Source organism: Diospyros lotus, chromosome 7, assembly GCF_014633365.1.
Source record: "Diospyros lotus cultivar Yz01 chromosome 7, ASM1463336v1, whole genome shotgun sequence".
Lineage (NCBI taxonomy): Eukaryota > Viridiplantae > Streptophyta > Magnoliopsida > Ericales > Ebenaceae > Diospyros > Diospyros lotus.
The window spans coordinates 5,081,716-5,106,074 of NC_068344.1; the positions used below are offsets into that span (position 1 = coordinate 5,081,716).

At 34.8% G+C, this 24,359-nt stretch overlaps 1 protein-coding gene across 10 annotated transcripts in view; it reads right to left on the reverse strand.

Annotated features, from left to right (window-relative positions):
* Window positions 1-3,294: 3,294 nt before the first annotated feature.
* Window positions 3,295-24,359, reverse strand: part of LOC127806074 (uncharacterized) — a 37,285-nt gene continuing 16,220 nt past the window's right edge. For 2 of the 10 annotated variants that reach the window (XR_008024330.1, XR_008024338.1), the window contains exons 9-16: window positions 24,170-24,284; window positions 23,873-24,036; window positions 23,581-23,655; window positions 23,066-23,482; window positions 22,575-22,639; window positions 21,800-21,853; window positions 21,673-21,702; window positions 3,524-10,185 (exon numbers count right to left, since the gene is read on the reverse strand). Coding sequence is in view for 1 of the 10 variants with exons in the window: in XM_052343069.1 (XP_052199029.1) it covers window positions 23,294-23,482; window positions 23,581-23,655; window positions 23,873-24,036; window positions 24,170-24,284 (543 nt within the window). In the remaining 9 variants the exon portion in view is untranslated. Of the gene's footprint in view, window positions 10,186-13,501; window positions 18,566-21,672; window positions 21,703-21,799; window positions 21,854-22,574; window positions 22,640-22,877; window positions 23,483-23,580; window positions 23,656-23,872; window positions 24,037-24,169; window positions 24,285-24,359 lie in introns of those variants that run through there. The other 8 variants (XR_008024337.1, XR_008024335.1, XR_008024331.1 and 5 more) reach the window with 8 other exon arrangements.

Genomic DNA, 24,359 nt, shown 5'->3' on the forward strand with positions numbered 1-24,359 from the left:
CCAATTAATGTTGGATAATTATACGACGGATTATTCTACTTTGTCTGAATTAATTGACGTACGGGATGATTAAAAATATTAAATATAAAAAATATTCTCATCTTGAAAATATCGCGCGCACATTTAAATAAAATTCGGACAAATTCATCATAAATGAAATCCGCTGAAGTGAACTGGGCGCCCAACGGATTTCATCTCAAATGAAATACGTCCACACAATGTGCGCGGATTTCAACAATGTTGAAGTTTGTTCGATAATTTTTCAGTAAATTTGTACATCAACCTTTTCCAGGCACTGTAGCACGACTCTTATACAACAACAATATTGCATTGATTCTTAGTTGACTTCAGTGAGTAAATTAGATGGATTGTTAAGCTTCATAAATTATCTCTATTTATGGTGATTATATTTCTTTATAAGTTTAATGCATTAAAAAATGACATATTATATTTTGATATGTAACAAAAACTCACATTCATAATCATATTTGCAGTGTCTACATGACGATACAGCCGACCACAACTGACGATTATCTCGTCAAGTAAAAAATTTGAATTACAATTATATTGAGGGATTCGAATATTCTCTTAAATTGGATATATGATAACCTTTTTAAGGAGAAACACCCTAAAAATCAAGTATCATCGTCAATTTAGCCAATTAAGCAGCAAATCACATTCAATTCAAAGCTGATCACAAATCAGGGCATTTAGTGACAATTTTCTATATCATCATCATCATTATAACTTATGTTCAAAAAAAATTTAACTAACTGTTTTTGGTCTTTCTTTGTATTTTATTACAAACTTCTTTGATCTTGTCCACTCTTCTCATAGGAGCATTCATAGTCTTTTCCTTTAAGTAACCAAATCATATTAATCTTGTTTTCAAGCACCTTATCATTACTAAATACCCTGATTTGTGATGATTTTATCATGATAACTTCATTTCTAATTCCATTTCTTGCGTTGCACATTGATTGTAACATCTTCAAGTCAATTATGTTCATATTTAGCACATGTTAGTGTTTCACTATTCAATATTTCATACGATATAGTAGAATTAGTTTTATAGTTGTAATATGATAGAAGAAGTTTGGCAAGTGAAGGAATCGTAATATAAAAAATAGGTCAAAGATAAAAATATAATGTATACATCCATTTCATTTATTATAATTGTGACTCGAAATTTAAATTTGACTGACATTGAGACTTCTAATTCGACCGTGATTATGATGATTTTAAATTCAATTTTGATTGAAATTTATCTTATCTAAAAATTATCTTCATAAATCATTTTCTGATCAAAATATGATTTCCTATGTATATATAATAAATGATTTTAAATCTATAAATAAGTACCTAATACTCTGAAATTAATTACAGTAATATCATCTTAGTGATATTTTAAGTATAACAATATCACTTTTATTGTATCAATATTTATTTAGTGATATTTTATTCTTTCTATTTGTAATTTTTTTTAATTTAAGATTTTTACGTAAAATTTTGTGTTTCGTGTGTGTAATTAATAATTTGATCATGATTTATATTCGATCTAATTTTGTAATATCATCCCATAAAATAAAATGGGATGTTTTTCATCCATTTGAAGGAATGGGCATTCATTCTTCATAACAACCAAACCCAATCCATCCTTCCTTCCAACCAACAAAAGACAAAATGAGATTTCAAAGGAAAGCTTTACTTCTTTTTTTTTTTTTTGAGTAACGTGAGAAATGTGAAAGGTCTCCGATCACAAACAATTTTTGGGCTAAACCGTCCTATCTTTTCTAAAATTCACAGTTCACAATATGCTTTTCTTTTTTATTTTTTGGCAACGTGAGAAATTTGAGAAATTTCTAAACACAAACAACTTTTAATTTGGACCGTCTCACATTCGCTAAAACTTATGATCTGTCTTGACCTAATCTAAATATATAGTAGATAAGTTCACAACGAGAAGAAACTCAAGATCTAACATCTAAGATAGACATAAATAATTATATAATGCTGTACAAAGATAAAATTAAACTCACAATCTTATAATATCTCAAGTTCCTAAATACATGCTACGGACTCTCTACACTACCCCTAGAGTTATTTCACTTACAATTTTATTTTTAAATTTTTTTGTTTTTATTTTTACGCACATGCATAACTAAAAGCAAGAATAAAATATTTTTAAGATTAACTGAGGCACCATTCATTTTCGATTTAAAATATTTTAAATTAAAAGATGAATTTTCAATCTTTACAATTTAAAGCATATAAATGCGAATGCCAATGCCACTTTTCTATTTATTTTTATATGCTGCCAGATACTGCAATTTACTTACTTTCTAATGTTTTATGTGAAAAAGTTTCTTCCAAAAAATTTCAGTTATTTTCTACTGTTTGGCATGTTCAAAATTTTAGGGCATATTTGTTAAAAAAAAAAAAAAAACTATTTTTAACTCTAATTTTTAATTAAATAATTAAATCTCTCATAAAAAACAAACAGAAAACCTCAATTTTGCAAGTTTTTTAATGATGAACTAGAGACAGGAGGGAGAAAAAATTCAATTTATTCAAACTAACCCAAATGATCCAACCAAACTTGTTGATTCTGTTCAATTTTTTTTCTTACATCAATGATTCAATTAATTTTTTTCAAATATTTAATTTTTAATTCTTAGTTCAATTTTTTAGTTAAAAAAACCAAACTAACCAAATCAATTGAATTTTAAAATAATATTATTTTAATATTTATAAAATAATATCATTTTTTTATTTTGTATATTTTTATCAATTATTTTAATTTTCTTCACTGTTTTTATATTTCTTCAATTTAATTAATTCTATTAAATTTATACAATTTGAATTCAATTTTTCAAATTAATAAACCAGTTCAGTAACCACCGTTTACACACCCCTAACTAGAGACATCATTATTGATTGATGCTTTCAATTCAAAATATAAAATATTAAGATATTTTAATTATGAAATTAGTTTAAAAAAACTAAAAAATAAAAATAACATTTACCATTTCCAATTTAATAGTAGTCCACAAACATTTACAAGGGACGGCGCTATGCTTATATATATCATCATAATAGGTGTAGTGGACAAAGACAATACAACAACAGCAAATTCCCTCCCATTTTTAATCCCACCCCCCCCCCCCCCCCCCGGGAGAGAGAAAAATTTAAATGCCTTGGCACCATCAGTTGTATTATTGTACCTAATAGACACAACATTCCAAGTGACTAGAAGAAGGAAAAACGCTGATAGCCCATCGAAATCACTACAAATTGTTCAATGTAACTATTATTATTATTATTATTGTCATCAATCATGATGCTGATGAGTTATGACATTACCAATAATATGCTTCGCTATGCATACAAAGCGTTAATAATGCCAGAGGGCGGGGATAAACTCTTTTTTCTTTTTTTTTTTAGATTTATCAAAAACCACTCGCTCTCGTATAGCCAACATCTGTATACACGAAAAAAATGTAATTTGGCCTGTGACATCGCATTTAAATAAAATATTATTTTCCAAAATCCCTGTGAAGTAGCATTCCTCCTGCGACTGTTGTCCAGTGACAACAAATAAATAACATCAACTCACAATGTGTGTTAAAATCACGACGACAATGCTTTTAACTGACCCTGATAGCCTCTTCAGATTCCTCAAAGATACAGCCAAGGAACCCCAACCTTGAGGAGTCAAGTCATGTTCATAGTTCTCAGACAAGCAAAACAAAAAGGGGGAACTGAGCTTTAAATTCAAAGAAAAATACAATGCCTCCGACCAAGAGAGAGAAAAATTGAACCGTGTTCGTCAACATCCGAGGTGCAGTACAATAAGCAGAACACCAAAGAGAGAATGTGTAACAACATAGAGGAAAGAAAATGTACATAAGAAGCTAAGAATGTTTTCTTTATGTCCTGCTAGTTATAAAATGAGAAAATTTCTCGTAAGTAGAACATGGTTCAGATGAGCACAATAACTATGAAAACAACCCAGTTAAGCAAAATAAGCCATTGACAGGGCAAAATAACTATTATCTGATAAGAAAAAACAACCCAGTTAAGCAAAACTCCATAAAGACTCCGTACAGGTACAGTGAAACGGGGAGAGGGGGAAGGAGGATGAGGCAACGCAAGCTGACGTGTGTACAGCTTGAGGGCATGACATGCATTTGGCTGAGACTCCCACTTCTTGTCTATCTTAACAACTTCTAACCATTAACAGTAGGGGAAATGAAAATTAACGAGATCTGTGTTAAGTCTCAAAATCCTGTGAAAGAGTAGCAAGTTAAAACAGATTGAAAACTCACTATATGAAATGTGAGTATAGTAAAAATACAAGTGTGGATGATGTTATGGTAAAACCAATAGATCAAGTCATACAAAAAAAAATCAGTTTACATATCTTGGATGCTAATCATCCAAAACAGATGGAGAGGCTGATGAGAATGTTATCCATTGAACCAAAGCAGGCTGGTTAAAATGGAGAAATACATTTGGCATTCTATGTGATAGCAAGATTCTGTTAAAGCTAAAAAAAAAGAAAAAATTATAATACCAGTTTTGCTGTATGGCAAAACTTGTAGGGCAGTAAAATACAAACATGTATAAAACATGGGCGTATCAGAGACAAGGATGCTATGAGTAAGGTTATCCATAACAAGGTTGAAGTGAATCCTACAAGATAAGATGCATGAGACACAATTAAAAGTTTGGTCATATGAAAAAAACAAAAAAGATCAACAGAGGTTCATATAAGAAGAATGGATCATAGTTGTTGAAGATCAATAGGGGTTCCTATAAAAAGAGGTAAGAGGAAGATCAAGAAAAACTTAGTGACAGATGCCTATAATATGAGTTATAAGGACTGTACAGAAGATAAGACCATAAAAGGGAATGACCAGCAAACTAGAATTCATGAAGTTAACCTTACAGAGTGAGATAAAGGCTTGATAGATTGTTGTTGGTACCCATGAATACAGGAAGGACAAGATCCAAAGCTTTTAATGAGATTAATTTCTATTCTATGTCCTGAAAAAGCCATAAGTTCTTACATTCAAATGGTTGAAAACAAGGGAACAATCAGCTGACAAACTTGAGTTTTTAGCAAGTCAAAGCTGTTAAGGATTAATGCATCAGGTAAAAAGAAAACAACTAAGACTTTGAAGGTTAAATTAGACAGTAATCAACTGAAAATAGTACTACACCTTTTTTTCTCCATCTTAATTTATCTATATACCCATTACATATCCTCCAATCAAGACAAAGGATTTGTAAAAAGAAATCTTCTTTTCACTATCTACAACTCAGACAAATATCTTGCTGAGCAACCCCCAATCGGCTACCCATGTGTATCCCAACTACAACAACATATAACAACAACAACATATCTAGCCTTTATCCCACTATATGGGGTCGGCTACATGAATTCTAGACTTCCATATATTTCTGTCTTTTGTCATATCCTCATTTAGATCCATATATTTCATATCAAATTTTAATGTCTCTCCCAAAGTCTTTTTGGGTCTACCTCTACCTCTTTTTGTGATTAATTGTTCCATTTCATCAACTCTCCTCACAGGAGCGTCTCTTAGTCTCCTTCTCACATGACCAAACCATCTTAGTCTAGTCTCTCTCATCTTCTCCTCGATTGGCACTACTCCTACCTTATTACGAATAACTTCATTTCTAATTTTATCCTTTCTTGTATATCCGCACATCCATCTTAACATCCTCATCTCCGCTACACTCGTCTTTTGCTCATGCTGGTATTTGACTGCCCAACATTCTGAGCCGTACAACAAGACTGGTCTTGTATGTAACATCCCGTTCGAGCGATAGGAAGATCCGGAACAACTTATCCTAATGGGCCTACGCGAACTTCCCAGGGGGGTCACCCATCCCTGGATTATCCCAGGTCAAGCATGCTTAACTTGGGAGTTCTTTGCCAACATTCAGCCCCAAAGGCATTCAGTTGGTGTTATTTCTTTTCTTACACTATCCTCGATATATACTAATCTCTCTGGGCTCTCGAGGTATTGCATTCTCTCCCCCTTAAACACATGACGTCCTCATCATGGGACCTTACAACTGGTCCCAGCTCTCCCCCGTCCAGTGTCCCCGGTCCAGTACCCCCAGCCTTGGGCTAGTACACGGTCCCCAGTCCAGTACCCCCAGCCTTTGGCTAGTACACGATCCCAACACACGGCCCGGGTCGGCTCTGATACCACCTGTAACATCCCGTTCGAGCGATAGGAAGATCCGGAACAACTTATCCTGATGGGCCTACGCGAACTTCCCAAGGGGGTCACCCATCCCTGGATTACCCCAGGTCAAGCACGCTTAACTTTGGAGTTCTTTGCCAACATTCAGCTCAAAAGGCATCCAGCTGGTGTTATTTCCTTTCTTACACTATCCTCAATATATACTAATCTCTCTGGGCTCTCGAGGTATTACATTATAGCTGTCCTATAAAATTTTCCTTTCAATTTTAATGGGATTTTACCATCACATAACACCCCCGATGCATTTCTCCATTTTAGCCAACCTGCCTTAATTCTATGTGCGACATCCTCGTGGATTTCTCCATCTTTTTGAATCACTGATCCCAAATATCGAAAATGGTCTTTTCTTTGTAAGATTTGGTCTTCTAATTTTATTATAACATCATCCACTCTTGCATTTTTACTAAATTTGCATTCCATATATTCTGTTTTCTTTCTACTTAATTTAAATCCCTTAGATTCTAAATTGTTTCTCCACAACTCAAGCTTAGTGTTCACTCCTTCTTTTGTTTCATCCACCAACACTATGTCGTTTGCAAATAGCATACACCATGGCACATCTGTCTGAATTCTTTAGTGAGTTCATCCATTACTAGGGCAAATAAGTATGGACTTAGTGCAGAACCTTGATGCAGTCCTATTGTAGTTGTAAATGGTTCAGTATCCCCTCTACATGTTCTGACCCTTGTCTCTACACCATGATACATGTCCTTAAGGGCTTGTATATAGGCTATTTTGACTCCTTTCTTCTCTAAAACCCTCCATAATACTTCTCTAGGGATCCTATCATAGGCCTTTTCTAGATCTATAAACACCATATGTAGGTCCTTCTGATGATCTCGATACCTTTCCATTAGACGCCTCAGTAAATATATAGCTTCCATTGTTGACCTACCAGGCATGAAACCAAACTGATTTTCTGACACCTTTGTTTCCTTTCTGAGCCTCTACTCTAATACTCTCTCCCAGAGTTTCATGGTATGACTCATTAACTTAATTCCTCTATAATTTTCACAGTTTTGAACATCTCCTTTGTTCTTGTATATAGGAACCAAAGTACTCTTCCTCCACTCATCTGGCATCTTTTTTGATTTAAGGATGGCGTTAAATAGTTGCGTTAGCCAGGAGATGCCCTCTTCTCCCATGCATTTCCATGCTTCTATTGGTATATTATCTGGTCCCACTGCCTTATGATTTTTCATCTTTTTTAATGCTTATCTTATTTCATTTGAACTTATGCGTCGATAGAATGTGTAGCTCACATTCCCTTCGGAGTTACTAAGATGCCCCAACCTAACTCTTGTGTCACCACCATCATTGAATAATTTTGTGAAATACTCCTTCCATCTCTCCTTAATCGCTCCCTCATTCACTAAAACATTTTGATTGTCATCTTTTATGCATTTCACTTGATTTAAATCCCGTGTTTTTCTTTCTCTTACTTTAGCTAATTTATATATATATCCCTTTCTCCATCTTTTGTATCAAGTCGTTTATATAGATTCTCATATGCTTTTGATCTTGCTTCACTAACAGCTCTTTTTGCTGCCTTTTTTGCTTCTTTATAATTTTTTTGATTTTCTTCATTGTTGCATTGATATACCGCCTTATAGCAAGTTTTCTTATTTTTAATTTTCAATTGTACCTCTTCATTCCACCACCAAGACTTCTTAAAGTTAGGGACTCTACCATTTGTCTCTTCAAGGACTACCTTTGCCGTGCTTCTCAGAGCATTAGCCATTTCTTTCCATATTTGGTTTGTCTGTCTTTCTCCATTCCATTCCCTTCTACCCCTTAATTTTTCTTTGAAGATTAGTTGTTTCTCCCCTTTTAAATTCCACCACCTGATTCTTGGATTTTGTTTCATGTGATTTTTTCTCTTCCAATTTCTTACTTGGACGTCAAGTACTAGAAGTCTATGTTGAGTAGTCAAACACTCTCCCGGTATCACCTTACAATTCCTACAACATAACCGATCCTCTTGTCTCATGAGGAAGTAATCTATTTGGGTGCTTGAGGTGATATTTTTATATGTGATTAAGTGTTCGTCCCGTTTTTTGAACCTAATATTGGTTATAATGAGCCCATATGCCATAGCAAAATCTAGGATAGATTTACCCTCATTATTAATTTCCCCAAATCCATACCCTCCGTGTACCTCTCTATATCCGTTTCCGTCTCTACCCACGTGCCCATTTAAGTCACCTCCTATAATCACTTTCTCTCCTCTTGGTATCATTTGTATGAGTCCCTCTAAGTCCTCACAGAATTTTGCTTTTATCTCATCACCTAACCCCGCTTGTAGTGCATATGTACTAAAGATATTCATAGTCATTCTTCCTAGACTAATCTTCACCATAATAATCCTATCCCCTATTCTCTTTACATCCACTACCTCATCTATTAAGCTTTTATCCATAATAATCCCCACTCCATTTTTCGCTCGATCAGTTCCTGTGTACCATATTTTATATCCAGCTTCTGATAAAGTTTTTACTTTTTTCCCTACCCATCTCGTCTCTTGAAGGCACATAATATTAATTTTTCTCCTAATCATCACATCCACCACTTCCATAGCTTTGCCTGTTAATGTTCTTATGTTCCATGACCCAATCCTTAATCTATGATTTTGTTTTTGGCCTTGACTTTGGATTTGATTTTGTTTTTGGCCTTGAATTTGATTTTGTTTTTGATTTTGATTTTGGTTTTGGTTTTGGTTTTGGTTTTGATTTTGATTTTGGACTAACTTCTTTACCCACATCCGTCCAAGCAAATGCGGGAACCCTTTCTCATTTATCACTACATCCGGGCGCCGATGCAGCGGCCCTATCTCACTTGTCACTACACGGGGGCAGTGTAGCGCGTCGCTATGAAGGGTTACGCCCATGTGCTCCCATAAAACCCGTAGGCAATTAAAGAACAAGGCACTAGTCTAAAAACCTATCATTTACATGCAAAATGACATTTTGAAATCCAATATATACAAAGGCAAAGAAAAAGAAAGTATAATACAAGTCTTAACCCTCTCCAATTTACAGGTTTTTTATTTTTTTCAATTCTTACAGATCCAAATGCAGAATCTGAAGAAAACAAACTCCAAAGGATCATTGTTAAACAAAGCAGCATCCTGGAAGACAAATGACACTATATGAGCCATTAAGGGGAGGAAAAGAGGGAGATCAACAAAAGGGACAAACAAATGTTGGATCACATCATCCAAAAAAAATGTTAGATCACTTTGCCAGTCCACAGGCATGAGCTCCCTCAATATGTAGTTTGCACCTGCTTCTCTAGCAGATGTAAGTTGACTAATAACTAGGAAAATGCTACCCAAGACTGAAAAAAAAACAAGAGGACCAAGATAGCAAGACACAGGGAGAGAGAAAAACTAGAAGAGGTGTCTCAAAAGTTCATTTTAATAAGAAAGACACATCAGTTTCATTCTTATGAAAGACCACAATATGCATTCCAGATTTTGCTGCCTGCGAGCATGTTCCAATCAACAGAATAAAAATTACAATTGCAATCTCTTACTTTCCTAAGCTACCCAATAATAAATTGAACAGCCAGAGCCCAAAGAAAGTATGAGATTCTAAGACAAACATAATTCTTTAACATGAAAGTGATAAAAATTGAGATATTAACAAAGAAACAGCCCCCACCCTCTTGCCAGCATAGATGATCAACAAAATCCACCATTAAAAAAAAAAAACAAAAACAAAAGAGGCCAAACCAAATATCAAGATAACAGATCTGACCATAACCAGTTACAAATTGATAATAAAAGAGAAAAGATATGGTCACATCATGAGGGCAGGCTGAGACAGGTCTCAAACAAGGAAACAATTCAAGGTTATCCATGTACAGGAGATGCCAGGGTAACCTGCAATTTCAGAAGCGCAGGTATGGACATGGGAAGAGAGCAAGACAAAGACAGGGACAAAGCCAACAACAATTTTTCACAGATGATGAGCACCAAAAACAAAACAAAAAAAAAAAACTGCAGAGCAACAAAAAAACATATTTTTATAAAAATTAAAAAATTTGGGGAAAACCACTTACAAACTAATTATAAGATAATACATCTATAGAAAAAAGATACAAAGATGCAATAAGTAATATGGCAAATCTATGTGCCCTGAAGCATACTTCCTCATCTTATACACCAAATGCACTATATCACACTAAAAGGGACGACTAGTCATGTATAATATTGACCATGTCTGAGCTTGCCAGACCAAAACGTACAAAAGATTCATGACTAACAATAGCATAATCACTAAATGCCAAGAATCAAATAAAAACTGCTTGACCTCAACAGTAAAGAGGCTTTAACTAACAAATAGAGAAAAGTCACATGCATACATAGAACTATGAAATGTTCTCTTGCTTTTTCATTACAAATGAATTCATACATCTCAAAATAGAAAGTTTCTGCATCTGAAAACATTTGCTTTAAAGTTGCAATGTATCATAAAATTTCTATCACGACCTTAAGACCCAACTTCGGCAAAAACTTCTGGATTGTGCAGAAAATCATATATAGTAGATTTTACTACTTAATGATTTTGGTGTACATCTTATTACACAATCATCTCAATCTGCATCAGGATCCTACTCAATCCCACTCTTAGATTTTGTTGTGCATAATATATATTAGCTATTGCTTATTCCTATGTTTGTGGAACAAAACAAGCATTTTACACCAGGGCAAAAATTCGTACAATAATAGTTATAATAAATATGCTACTAAAATCAAATTAGTCACACCAACTCTCAACCAGGAAAAACTAGACAGTAAGGCCAAATTATTAGTTTTTTAATTCGTACTTTTTCCTTTTCCTACAGATCATCTTTTTTCCTTTCTTTTGTTATTTCAAACCACAACCAACCATTTTAAAAATGCAAAGCTACTGTTCAAATTCTTTTTTCAGCATCTTTCTTCATGTCTTTTTCTTGCAATCCATAGCTCAGAAGTTTCAACAAACCAGTGCCAATATTGATTTTATGGAACAAAGAATCACTTTTATTTCATTCTTTGTCTGGTTACTCTATTTTCTAAATTTAACTTGCTCTTTGATTTAGTCATTTTTTAATTTCCTAAAACACAAGACTTTTACTTTTAAATTCTCTATAACATATAAGTGATATATTATATTATTCAGTTAAAAAGTGCAACTTTTCATAACTTAGCCTCATTTTGTGTATACTAATTAATTTGTTCATATAAAACCATCATGTATTTTTTTTTCCCTTTTCTTGGCAAGATTTTATAATTCCCAATGATTAATCAATCATGCAAGCCCATCCAGTGATTCAGCACAAGATTCCCACATTTTCAATTGCATATTTCCCAAAGCAAGCTGAAAAGTATTTTGAATTGTAATTTGTAAAACTCTAACTAATTCCCAATACTCGAATCCATGACCTTCCTATCACAAAGGAGCAACCTTACTGTTGCTACCAAGGCTCACCCTCAATTAGAGAAACATAAGCCCCAACATAATTTCTGGAAACTAGCTTTTAAACCCCATTGTCACCCAAAGTTATACTCTAAAAGAAAATGATAATTTTCTATGAAACAAAGGGTGGTAACTAGTAATCTAAACATGCCCTCTACCACTCAAAAGAATCAGATACATCACAGAAGGAAGGACTGGTGATACTCAAAAGAATCAGATATCTCACAAGAGACAATAAACTCAATTCCTTCTCATTTCCTGTTTATAATGTGCCTCATGAAATAATATTACACACTAGCGATTCACCCATTCGCAGGTCCTTCTCAAATCAAAACCGTGAATGAAATTTGGAACTCATTAAACTGCCCAACAAAAGGGATTTTTTTTTGTGATTTGAGTGTGGAGATTTGAGGCACTTCTCCAACAGAATCAAAAAGTTGGATAGTAAATCAAAGAGAGAAAAGTAAGATTACTAAATTTGTGAATTTGGAAGGAAGAAAAAAAATACAGCAGCACATGTTGATTGCATGCACCCAGCTTTAAGAAGTCATTTTAATGTTAATTTGGACATTAATTCCAAAAAAAATGGTACCAAACTCATATGAGGAAACAATTACCAGAAAGAGACGATTAAGAAATGATAGCAAATTGATGGAGGCTGAGCAGCTGGCCTCAAGTTTGGCCCACGATTACCAAGCTTCCAACAATTACAGTCCAAGGTATTGGGGTTAAAATAAAGGAAACAAATCAGCTTTTGCAGTTGATTTAATCAGTATTCACAAAGCAGGTTTTAAATTCAGACTGGGGGGTTTCACATCATGTCCTAAATAGAAGAGAAAAATAAAACAATAAAGTAAAATCTAAGGGGTTGTTTACTTCTGGAGAATGTTTTCTGTTTTTCATCTTTGTTTCCATGTTTTCATTTTTAAGCAAAATTAGAGAAAAATGAAAAACGCGTTCATTTCTACCAAATATGAAACCAGTTTTAGACTTCAGAAAAAACAAGAGAATGTGTTCAAAATCATTTTATTTTCTATTGAACAAAAACTGAAAAGAGGAGAGGCCGACAATCCCCTAAGGATCTGCAAGAGGAGGAGAGCTAGACAATCTGCAAAGGATCTATGAGAAGAGGAGAGGCCAATGATCTGCAAAGGATCTGTGAGAAATGGAGAGTTAAGCGATTCGCGAAGGGTCTGTGAGAAGAGGAGAGGCCGACGATATGGGAAGAGGGATTTGTGAGCTGGAGAGGTCGATGATCCATGAAGGATCTGCAAGAAGAGAATAGCCAGACAATCCGCGATCCTTCAAAGCAGGGGCTGAAGCTGAAGGATATGCAATGAAGACAAGAAGCAGATGAAGGATGTGCATCAATGAAGGATATGCAGCTTGGAGGATTCAAAACAGTCTCCCATAGAAAACCGTGTTTTCCCTTGGAAATAAGTGGGAAAACACGGTTAAAATTTACTTAGGAAATAGAAGAAAACAACTTTAAGATGTTTTCTAAGGCCTAATACAAATTTGCAAAATAGAAAATTTGTTTCTGTTCTCTAATTTAGGAAAAAAAATTGCTTTGAACACAGTTTCCAATTTTCTATCCATGTGGAAAACTTTTCTGGAAAACTTCTCTAGTTTTCCACAAGTAAACAGCCCCTAAAATTTTCTTCTCCAAAAAACCACAACAGAAAACAAAGTCCAACCTTTCATATACTACTTACCCTCAATGTGAACTAATTAAAGCTGTTAAAGGATTACAACACAGCAAATGCCTAAAACCCAACCAGTAAGAATGGTAAAGTACAGAACAGGACAACAAAAGTATCCAGTTTCCCCAACCTTGTCCTGCCCAAACCCCAAAAGTGGGACATGACACCAATCCCAACCCATATAGCTAAAGGCAAAGAAGCCTAGTTCTTGAAAGGTTGATCGATTTTCTGTTGAAAGGATTATTCCATTGACTGGAAACAAAAGAAAGGAGATATATAACAAACTTATATATGTTTGAAAATCTAGGTAACGTCGGGAATCTTGCATGTGTACATGTTTGTTGTGAGCAATCAACACCTCAATCTAATGAACCAAGAGTGGGACAAGATAAGGTCATAGAGCATGCCTTCGGCCACACTTAGAGGAAGATGAGGAAGCATACCACAGCTGTAGGCACTCAATTCTTCCCCTTTCCAGACCTACTCAGCAGCACATGGCAGCAAACACCACATTGCAATTTGAACAACAGAGAATATGAAATCACAGAGAGACCAGAAACAAAACCCTGGAATTAATTTTTACAGACCACCTAGATAATATAAACCCCAAAAAAGAAGTCACCATATTTACACAGAGTTATAAATTCATCACCCAAACCCCATCCTAGTGGGTTCAGGTAGGGTTGGAACCTGACTAGTCAGTTTATATTGCCATACCTACACACCATCCATTGACAAGCACCTGGAAAGTACAACTTTTCCAAGGCAAGAAAGTGATAAGAGACTTGCATGTAACAACCATAACTACAATTAGGCAATAATTACCTTTCGCATATTGAATTAGAAACAGGAATTATCAGCACCAATCACCTCCTAACAAGGTTGCCTTACATCTATGGCAACTTGCAAAATATGCCTAACAATATATCTTGATCTTATTCTAAAATTCACATCCACAGATATTAATATATCATAACTTAAAGTAAAATCCAACTCCTTAAATTTATTCATTTCCATTCTGAAAGCATAAAATAAACCACATTCTTAACAGCCATAGCCTTGGATCAAGATATTATCATTACACCCAAGAGACTAATACTGACACCAGCTAACCAGCCAGCGGCCAATACTTAATCATATAAAGGGCATACATATGAGATGAAGAGCAAACAATATGATCAAATCAGAACACAGCCATAGAGAAAGAGGTATGTTCAACAAAAATTATAATTAATATGTCAGTTCAAATAATTGAAGCCACTCATCAGCTTATAAGAAAGGACGTTGAATAACAACAACAACAACATATACAACAACATATCCAGCCTTTATCCCACTATGTGGGGTCGGCTACATGAATTCTAGACTTCTATGTATTTCTATCTTTTGTCATATCTTCATTGAGATTCATACACTTCATATCAAGCTTTAATGTCTCCCTCAAAGTCTTCTTAGGTCTGGCTCTTACCTCTTTTTTTGATTAATTGTTCCATTTCATCAACTCTCCTCACATGAGAGTCTCTTAGTCTCCTTCTCACATGACCAAACCATCTTAGTCTAGTCTCTCTCATCTTCTCCTCTATTAATACTACTCCTATCTTATTACGAATAACTTCATTTCTAATTTTATCTTTTCTTGTATGGCCGCACATCCATCTTAACATCCTCATCTCCGCTACACTCGTCTTTTGCTCATGTTGGTATTTGACTGCCCAATATTCTGAGCCATACAACAAAACTGGTCTTATAACTGTCCTATAAAATTTTCCTTTTAATTTTAATGAGATTTTACCATCACATAACACCCCCGATGCATTTCTCCATTTTAGCCAACCTGCCTTAATTCTATGTGTGACATCCTCGTGAATTTCTCCATCTTTTTGAATCACTGATCCCAAATATCGAAAATGGTCTTTTCTTTGTAAGATTTGGTCTACTAATTTTATTATAACATCCTACACTCTTGCATTCTTACTAAATTTGCATTCCATATATTCTGTTTTCTTTCTACTTAATTTAAATCCCTTAGATTCTAAATTGTTTCTCCATAACTCAAGTTTTGTATTCACTCCTTTTGTTTCATCCACCAATACTATGTCGTCTGCAAATAGAATACACCATGGCACCTCTGTCTGAATATCTTTAGTGAGTTCATCCATTATTAAAACAAATAAGTATGGACTTAGTGCAGAACCTTGATGCAATCCTATTGTAATTTTAAACGGTTCAGTATCCCCTCTGCATGTTCTGACCCTTGTCTTTGCACCATGATACATGTCCTTAAGAGCTTGTATATAGACTATTCGGACTCCTTTCTTCTCTAAAACCCTCCATAATACTTCTCTAGGGACCCTATTATAGGCCTTTTCTGGATCTATAAACACCATATGTAGGTCTTTCTAATGATCCCGATACCTTTCCATTAGGCGCCTCAGTAGGTATATATAGATTCCATTGTTGACCTACCGGGCATGAAACCAAACTGATTTTCTAAGACCTCTGTTTCTTTTCTGAGCCTCTGCTCTATTACTCTCTCCCAGAGTTTCATGATATGGCTCATTAACTTAATTCCTCTGTAATTTTCACAGTTTTGAACATCTCCTTTGTTCTTATATATAGGGACCAAAGTACTCTTCCTCCACTCATCTGGCATCTTTTTTTATTTAAGAATCGCGTTAAATAATTTCGTTAGCCAGGAGATACCCTCTTCTCCCATGCATTTCCATGCTTCTATTGGTATATTATCCGGTCCCACCGCCTTATCATTTTTCATCTTTTTTAATGCTTGCCTTATTTCATTTGGACTTATGCGTCGATAAAATGTATAGCTCACGTTCCCTTCGGAGTTACTAAGATGTCCCAACCTAACTCTTGTGTCGCCATCATCATTGAATAATTTTGTGAAATACTCCTTCCATCTCTCCTTAATCGCTCCCTCATTCACTAATACATTTTGATTTATCTTTTATGCATTTCACTTGATTTAAATCCCTTGTTTTTCTTTCTCTTGCTTTAGCTAATTTATATATATCCCTTTCTCCATCTTTTGTATCAAGTCATTTATATAGATTCTCGTATGCTTTTGACCTTGCTTCACTAACAGCTTTTTTTGCTGTCTTTTTTTATTTTTTATAATTTTTTTGATTTTCTTCATTGTTGCACTGATATACAGCCTTATAGCAATTTTTCTTATTTTTAATTTTCAATTGCACTTCTTCATTCCACCACCAAGACTCCTTAAGGTTAGGGGCTCTACCATTTGTCTCTCCAAGCACTACCTTTGCTATGTTTCTCAGGGCATTAGCCATTTCTTTCCACATTTGGTTTGTCTGTCCTTCTTCATTTCATTCTCTTCTACCCCTTAATTTTTCTTTGAAGATTAGTTGTTTCTCCCCTTTTAAATCCCACCACTTGATTCTTGGATTTTGTTTTATATGATTTTTTCTCTTCCAATTTCTTACTTGGACGTAGAGTACTAGAAGTCTATGTTGAGTAGTCAAACACTCTCCCGGTATCACCTCTACAACATACCCGGTCCTCTTATCTCATGAGGAAGTAATCTATTTGGGTGCTTGATGTGACATTTTTATATGTGATTAAGTGTTCGTCCCGTTTTTTGAACCTAGTATTGGTTATGATGAGCCCATATGCCATTGCAAAATCTAGAATAGACTTACCCTCATTATTAATTTCCCCGAATCCGTACCCTCCATGTACCTCTCTATAGCCGTTTCCGTCTCTAACCACGTGACCATTTAAGTCACCTCCTATAATTACTTTCTCTCCTCTTGGTATCATTTGTATGAGTCCCTCTAGGTCCTCCCAGAATTTTGCTTTTATCTACTCACCTAACCCTGCTTGTGGTGCATATGTACTAAAGATATTCATAGTCATTTTTCCTAGAATAACCTTCACCATAATAATCCTATCCCCTATTCTCTTTACATCCACTACCTCATCTATTAAGCTTTTATCCATAATGATCCCCACTCCAGTTTTTGCTCGATCATTTCCTGTGTACCATATTTTATATCCATTTTCTGATAAAGTTTTTGCTTTTTTCCCTACCCATCTCGTCTCTTGAAGGCACATAATATTAATCTTTCTCCTAATCATCACATCTACCACTTCCATAGCTTTGTCTGTTAATGTTCCTATGTTCCATGACCCAATCCTTAATCTATGATTTTGTTTTTGGCTTTGACTTTGAATTTGATTTTGTTTTTGATTTTGTTTTTGGTTTTGTTTTTGATTTTGGACTAACTTCTTTACCCACATCCGTCCAAGCAAATGCGGGAACCCTTGCTCATTTGTCACTACATCCGGGCACCGATGCAGCGGCCCTAGCTCACTTGACACTACACGCGGGCAGTGTAGCGTGTTTCTATGAAGGGTTACGCCCACGCCCAAACGTTTTTTCATAAGAGTTTCCCGAGTGTTCCAAAAATATAATGGATCCCACAAAAATTTCCCATTCACTCTAGACAAACTTCATCTTAAATTGATTTGCAGATTAGCAAAAGACTGAACCAAGTTCCCTGGTTACCATCCCCAAACCATGAGCCACATTCATGAAACTTCCCTCAAGAAAACCATCGGCTTGGGGGTCAAAATACATCAGGACAAAACCAATTGGCCATTCAAAATTCATTTAGCTCAAGTGTCTAAAAGCATATGTTACAATGGAACTTCTCTACAAGTGAGATTTGAGTTAAGCAGTGGAGCATGAATAGATAACGCTAGTACGAGCTGAGAAACCATAACACAACGCACTTGTCAAAGCCCCAACTGCTAAATATAAGCAAATATCTTCTGAATTCAACCCCAAGAGCAACAAATATGTTTGACTGAGTAAACTATCTCAGCAACCTTTTTGGTGGGACCAATAATAGCTAGGAGTCTCATAAAGAGATTAGAATTAACTATAACAGGTGTATTCCCACATTCGTTGAAAGATTTCAAGTTTCAACATATAAATGGTACAAGGAAATAAATGACTACAGGAAAAAGCCATAGCATCAAGGACATATAAGAAGATACATTTCAAATCAACAGCAACAAGCAGAAAGCCTTTACCCACCAGACAGGACCCCCGTTTCTAAAAATACAGAAATAAACAAACATGAGCACACATAAAGACTTGCAAACTTATATGTTGAAGACAAAGTGACCCTACTATGTTACCAAGTAGAAGCATGCCAAAGCAAATCTACTTTTATACATAAAGAAAGAAAAAAGGCAAAAACAAGTCTGAAAAATGATAGGAAGAAATGAAAAGAACAACAACAAAAGAAAGAAAAAAAACAAAAACAAGACCAAAAAATTATAGGAAAAAATGAAAAGAACAATAACAAGGAACAACATTTTTGCATGTTCTTGATTTAATGTAAATGCTAAAGTCAACTGAGCATTGTTGTTAGAATCTTACGATTCACGATTCGAATCGTACGATTCAACTTGATTCATATAGAAATCGAGTTGAATCTATAGGGTGAATCTAAAATCTCTTAGAATCGTACGATTCACGATTCGAATCGTACGATTCGGCTCTATTCATATAGAAATCGAGTTGAATTTATAGGGTGAATCGAAAATCCCGGTGAATCAACTATGAATCGAACGAATCGACCGTGAATCTCATGAATAACACGATTCGTCTGATTCATCCAATTCGTGCGACTTCATTTGCATGTGCGCTTTAATCAAATATTCATTTGATTTGGCTATCTTTGAAAACAAAGAAGATGATGAAAATGATGCTCTTAAACTTGAAGATGAAGATGACTGATAACTAGCTAAGATTATGGACAATGGAGTTTATTAGTAACCTTATAATTGTAGGTTTTTTTTTTTTTTCCTAGCTTGTTATTTTGAAAGTGGTTTGGTTTGGTGCAATTTGAATTTAAAGGCAAAATAAATATACTTTTGCCTTTTGGTATAATTTTAAACTTAGCAAATATATTTAGAAGTTTATTTATCTATTTATATTTAAAAAAATTGATCATGGTGGGTATATTATTTATTTTCTATGGATATATATTATTTATAGTTGAAATTGAGAATGTGTACCAAATCTTACAATTCGATTCGATTCTCGATTCACGATTCATAAAATAAGCATTTCGATTCTCAATTCGAATCTCGATTTAACAACTATGCAACTGAGGTTATTTATTCTCACCCCATACTCCTATCATATCTTTATCAACCCCTTGCCTACATAGCAAAAGCAATCTGTGACAGCATACACAACATATCATTATGAACATCTCCAAAAATATCAGAAGTTCTAAATTCCCAGATATAAAAGGCATGGGGTTTCCTTTGTCTTCAAACTCCATATTTTGTTAGTTCACCCTAGTTATAAAAAAATCCAACTGTGAAATGGTAAAGAACAGTGTGCTTTTTCTGGTGCATGATATCAGAATAAGGGACCATTTGATATTGCTGGGAAATTTTGCTGTTGTGAGAATCATTTTCGTAAAAGTGCTTTTACAAGAATCACTTTTAAAAAAGAACAGTTTAGCATTTGGCCAGATAATCTGAAAAACACTTTTAATGTTGTTATGTGTGCTGGTGTTCGGCCAATGTTTGACAAAAGGCACTTCTGATAATCAAAGAACCAAAAAATGAAACGAAATTGACAAAAGTGCTTTAATAATTACTACTGTTTGGATTAAAAATGCTTTCCACATTTTGAAATTTTATGATTAAATTTATTTTCAATTTATAAAAATCTGGCACATTTTTTTGCACTAAAATTATTAATTAAATCATTAAAATAAATAAATACAAACAATATTTTTAAATTAACAAGCAGAGACTCATTCAAAAGAAGCTTTTCAAGCCTTTCAATTTTTCTGCTCCTAATGCCACATAGTAAAGTAACACTCATTATCTGGTTGGCACCCATTATTGAATCTTGATCAAGTTATCTGCTTCATCCAACTTCCCTTCTTTGTAAAATTCACAAATCAAATGGAAATAGGTAACAAAATTAGGCTTGATATTCCTTAGCCTCCACAAATTTCTGAGCTTGCACCTGAATCCTAATATTGTATGTAATAATCCCCAGATGAATGTCGTACTTTTTCATTAGTTCCAAAACCTTCCCAACATCATCATATTTCTCCTAACTGTAAAACCCATCAATTAAAGTCCTTAATGTCATCACGCAGCTTAATGCAGAACATAGAGGATGACCAAAATGCCCCCATAAAGGTTGACGAGCATGAACAGATGAATGTTGAAATCTTGAAGAGCAAAAAAGTTGCAACTTATGAGATGGGTGATAGAAACAACCAGTGACGGCAGTGGTTGTCTGACCACAAAACTCAATAGCAGAAAATAAAGAGGATAACCAAAAAAAAACCCCATAATAGTTGCAAAGCATGAAGAGATGAATGTTGCAGAGCATAAAAGTTGTGACCAGGCAGATGGATGACGGTGGCGACCACTAACCATGGCAAGGGTTGTCTGACACCACTCATGCTCTTCATTGGCGATGAGAAATAGGGTTTGAAAAGAAATGTTGAAGAAACAATGTTAAATGGAAGGGATAATGGTTGTAATTTTAAATGTTCACTAAGGTTAATTTGGGCAAATAATAATTTTATTTTCTTGCTTCTATTGTACAGTAGAAAAACTGTTTTTACGGTTGTATAAAAGCACTTCCTATTTTTGTCAAACACTACAAAAATGCATAAAAGCGCAAGTTTCCCTTGCCACCACAGGGGCAACAGGCCCTAAGGTTGAGGAAAGTAGCATCACATTTCTTATTTAACCAAGCAAATGTTAGTATCACATCAGATTTTCTCCCATCAAAAGAAAAGAGTGGAAAATTATTTTCATTTCAATTTCAATTCAGAAAAAAAGTAAATAAGAAAGGATATTTTCAATCCCTCTGATGCAGGGATATATTGTGAAGTAAAAACAATTGCTTATTGTGCGAGGATGTAAGTCAGAACTAGGAAACTTACAACCAAATTCATAAGCAAGGAGACTTATCAATGCTTTCAGTTGGCAAAAATAGTATAAAAAATCTACAAATGTGAGAACTTCAAAACCCAATCATAACAATATCTAGAGAATTTAGACAGACCACAGGAAACTTATGATCAGGCACCCATAAATATATTGAAATGAACTACTCAAAACAATCAACAAATTATCAGTAAATAAAATCCAGAAATTAAGAATACTTACAAGAGTTGATGAAGCATGGGGTGTTGTAACCTAAAAAACCCAAAAGAACGTGTCATTGCCATTTGAAAAGCAGACATCAAATATCATCTTACTAACAAGAAGTAGAAAACAAAACAGGGAGACTCACTGGAAAGTACATCCAGTTCAAGCTGCTGCAGTGATACATCTCCAATGCGAATTCCTCCAGAATGACCGATCCATGGATCAGATATAATGCGAGTTCAATTAGAATATAAATTTACTTCAAATAAGGAAATAACAAAAGCAAAGACCAGAACACTAACAGATAGCGCTCTTGCTACTTCACTACAATATAAATTTACTTGAAGAAACAAATAACAAAAGCAAATACCACAACAATGAAGCAGCTCAATTGCTACAATAGCATTCACACGATGAGACAAATTTACACAATAAAAATGAATCAGGTAACTAAGAACGTGCTAGTACATTTCCCATCCTGCAAACGTTTTAATTATTATCAGAAAGTTTCAGCAAATGCATGCAAGCATTATCCTTCTTATACTCCTAGAATCAGGTATTTAACAACATGCCAATACTTTCCCCAACCTGCAAACATTCTTAATCAATATCAGAAAATCTCATCAAATGCATGCAGGCATAATCCTTCTCACACCCCTTGGTACAAATTACCAAAAATTGAACTTCAGCAGTATCCTTTCTACAACATTCTAACAGCAATAATATCCATGTACCACAATGCTCACATAAATCAAGGCTTGACACCAATAAATCCTAATGCAAAGTAGTCAATTATTGTTCGAGTTCCAGCCACTACCACTAAAAGAGTCTATGGAACGAAAGTATAATGTTGAAACAGACATCAAGGCATGCAGTTTAAAGGGTGCCATGGAAAGCTCCTAATAAACAAACCAAGGTACCTTCTCCAGAGTGCCTTTTATGCATCTAAAGCACTGAGTAGTTGCCTCATAGCACTGGTAGACTCCTGAATGAAAAATAGAATTAGACTCTCCAGGATCCAACCAATTCAGGAAAGCAGAACATTAGGCTGCAATATAATAAGTAAAAAGCAAAAGGCAATGCATACTATGGCCCAGAAAATATAATTCAAAATCCTAGAAACCATCAAGTATTTTTTCTAACTTTGTTAGCACAATTAACCAACTTAAAGAAATGAGAAACTAAGTGCCAAAAACAACATTATATTTCACAAACATGTCAAATTAAGTAAATTATTTTCCATATATATATTCTGGTGAATAATGATACCAACAGATAAAGTTCCAGGTACTGATCAAGTACAGCATGATTATGCTAGTCAATTTCCAAATGTTTGTAAAAAATTTCTTTCAAGGCCACCAAGTGTGACTACAAGAGGAAGAGAAAAAACGCCTTTGGCGAGTTGTCTTACAATAGGAACAGAAAACATTCCACTGAAAGGACCACCAAGAGGCCTCCAGACCAAACATTAGCGCTTTCCACTTCCGAGATGCCAAGAGCCCCCAAGCTCAGTAGCCAACATAAAGAAGATAAAGACAGATAAATGGCCATTGATTAGATATTTCACTATAAATTCAGCCACAATGAACAAATATCAACTGCAACAGCATTTCTGGAGTCAGAAAATCAGCATCATTGTTCACTTGCCAGTGATGAATGGATGGCTCAACGCCTGTGATACAGTTATCCTCTTATCTGGATCTAAAACAAAAATTTTTTCCAGAAGATCCTTGAAATTGGCCAACATCTTCAGATCCTCACCAGGAGAGCTTGAAACTATTGCACCAATATCTTTTGGCTTGATGCTAGTGATCAGCCTCTTCATAGACTGCACAACCACATAAAATAATGAATTAACAAAATGCAGCAAAATATCTACACTGGCAGCAAATGAATAAATATTACAACAAGATTTATGGAGGCTACCTTCTTCGTAACAGGATCCTCCTCGGTGGCAAGAAAATTCAAATCCTGGTCAAAGTGCTGCTCTGTGAAGGCTCCCTATCAGAAGTGAAAAGGAAAAAGGAAAAAAAATCAAAATACAATAGAAACACTATGATAAGCAGAAATCGTAACCCAAAAAGATGAATAAGTTTGTTACTGCATCCAAAATAATGGGCATAACTGAAGATCAAAAGAGGTATAAGCCAAACAGGGGGGGGGGGGGGGGGGGGGGGGAATCAGAAATACAGCTCTGCATTGTTGAACCTGCATATACCTTTCGAAGCATCTTTTTTGGAAATTGACCTTTTAATTCCATATGAAGCCGAAGCATGTCATTGTTTGTGGCCCCTGGAAAGAGTACTTTCCCAGTATAGAGCTCAAACAGACAGCAACCAACAGACCAAATATCCATTGGATGGTCATAAGGCAAGCCAAGAACTGCATTAGAGTTGGCAGCATGTCAGGATTATATTCTTCCAGCAAAATCAACTGGTCAGTCTATGCAATAACCAGTAAAAAATTCCTTCGATATTTTAACATAATCGACCATTAATGGATGAGAAAAGCTTACTTATCTCCGGGGCACGATAAAAGCGGCTCACAAGGTAAGGCGTAATTTCATTTTTACCAGCAAACATAGCATTACCAAAATCACAAAGTTTCAGCACATTTTTCGCTTCATTTACCTGAAAACACAAGCACATTAAGGCATACCCTTATACATGACTAACAAAATATGGCCAAACACAATAGAATAAACT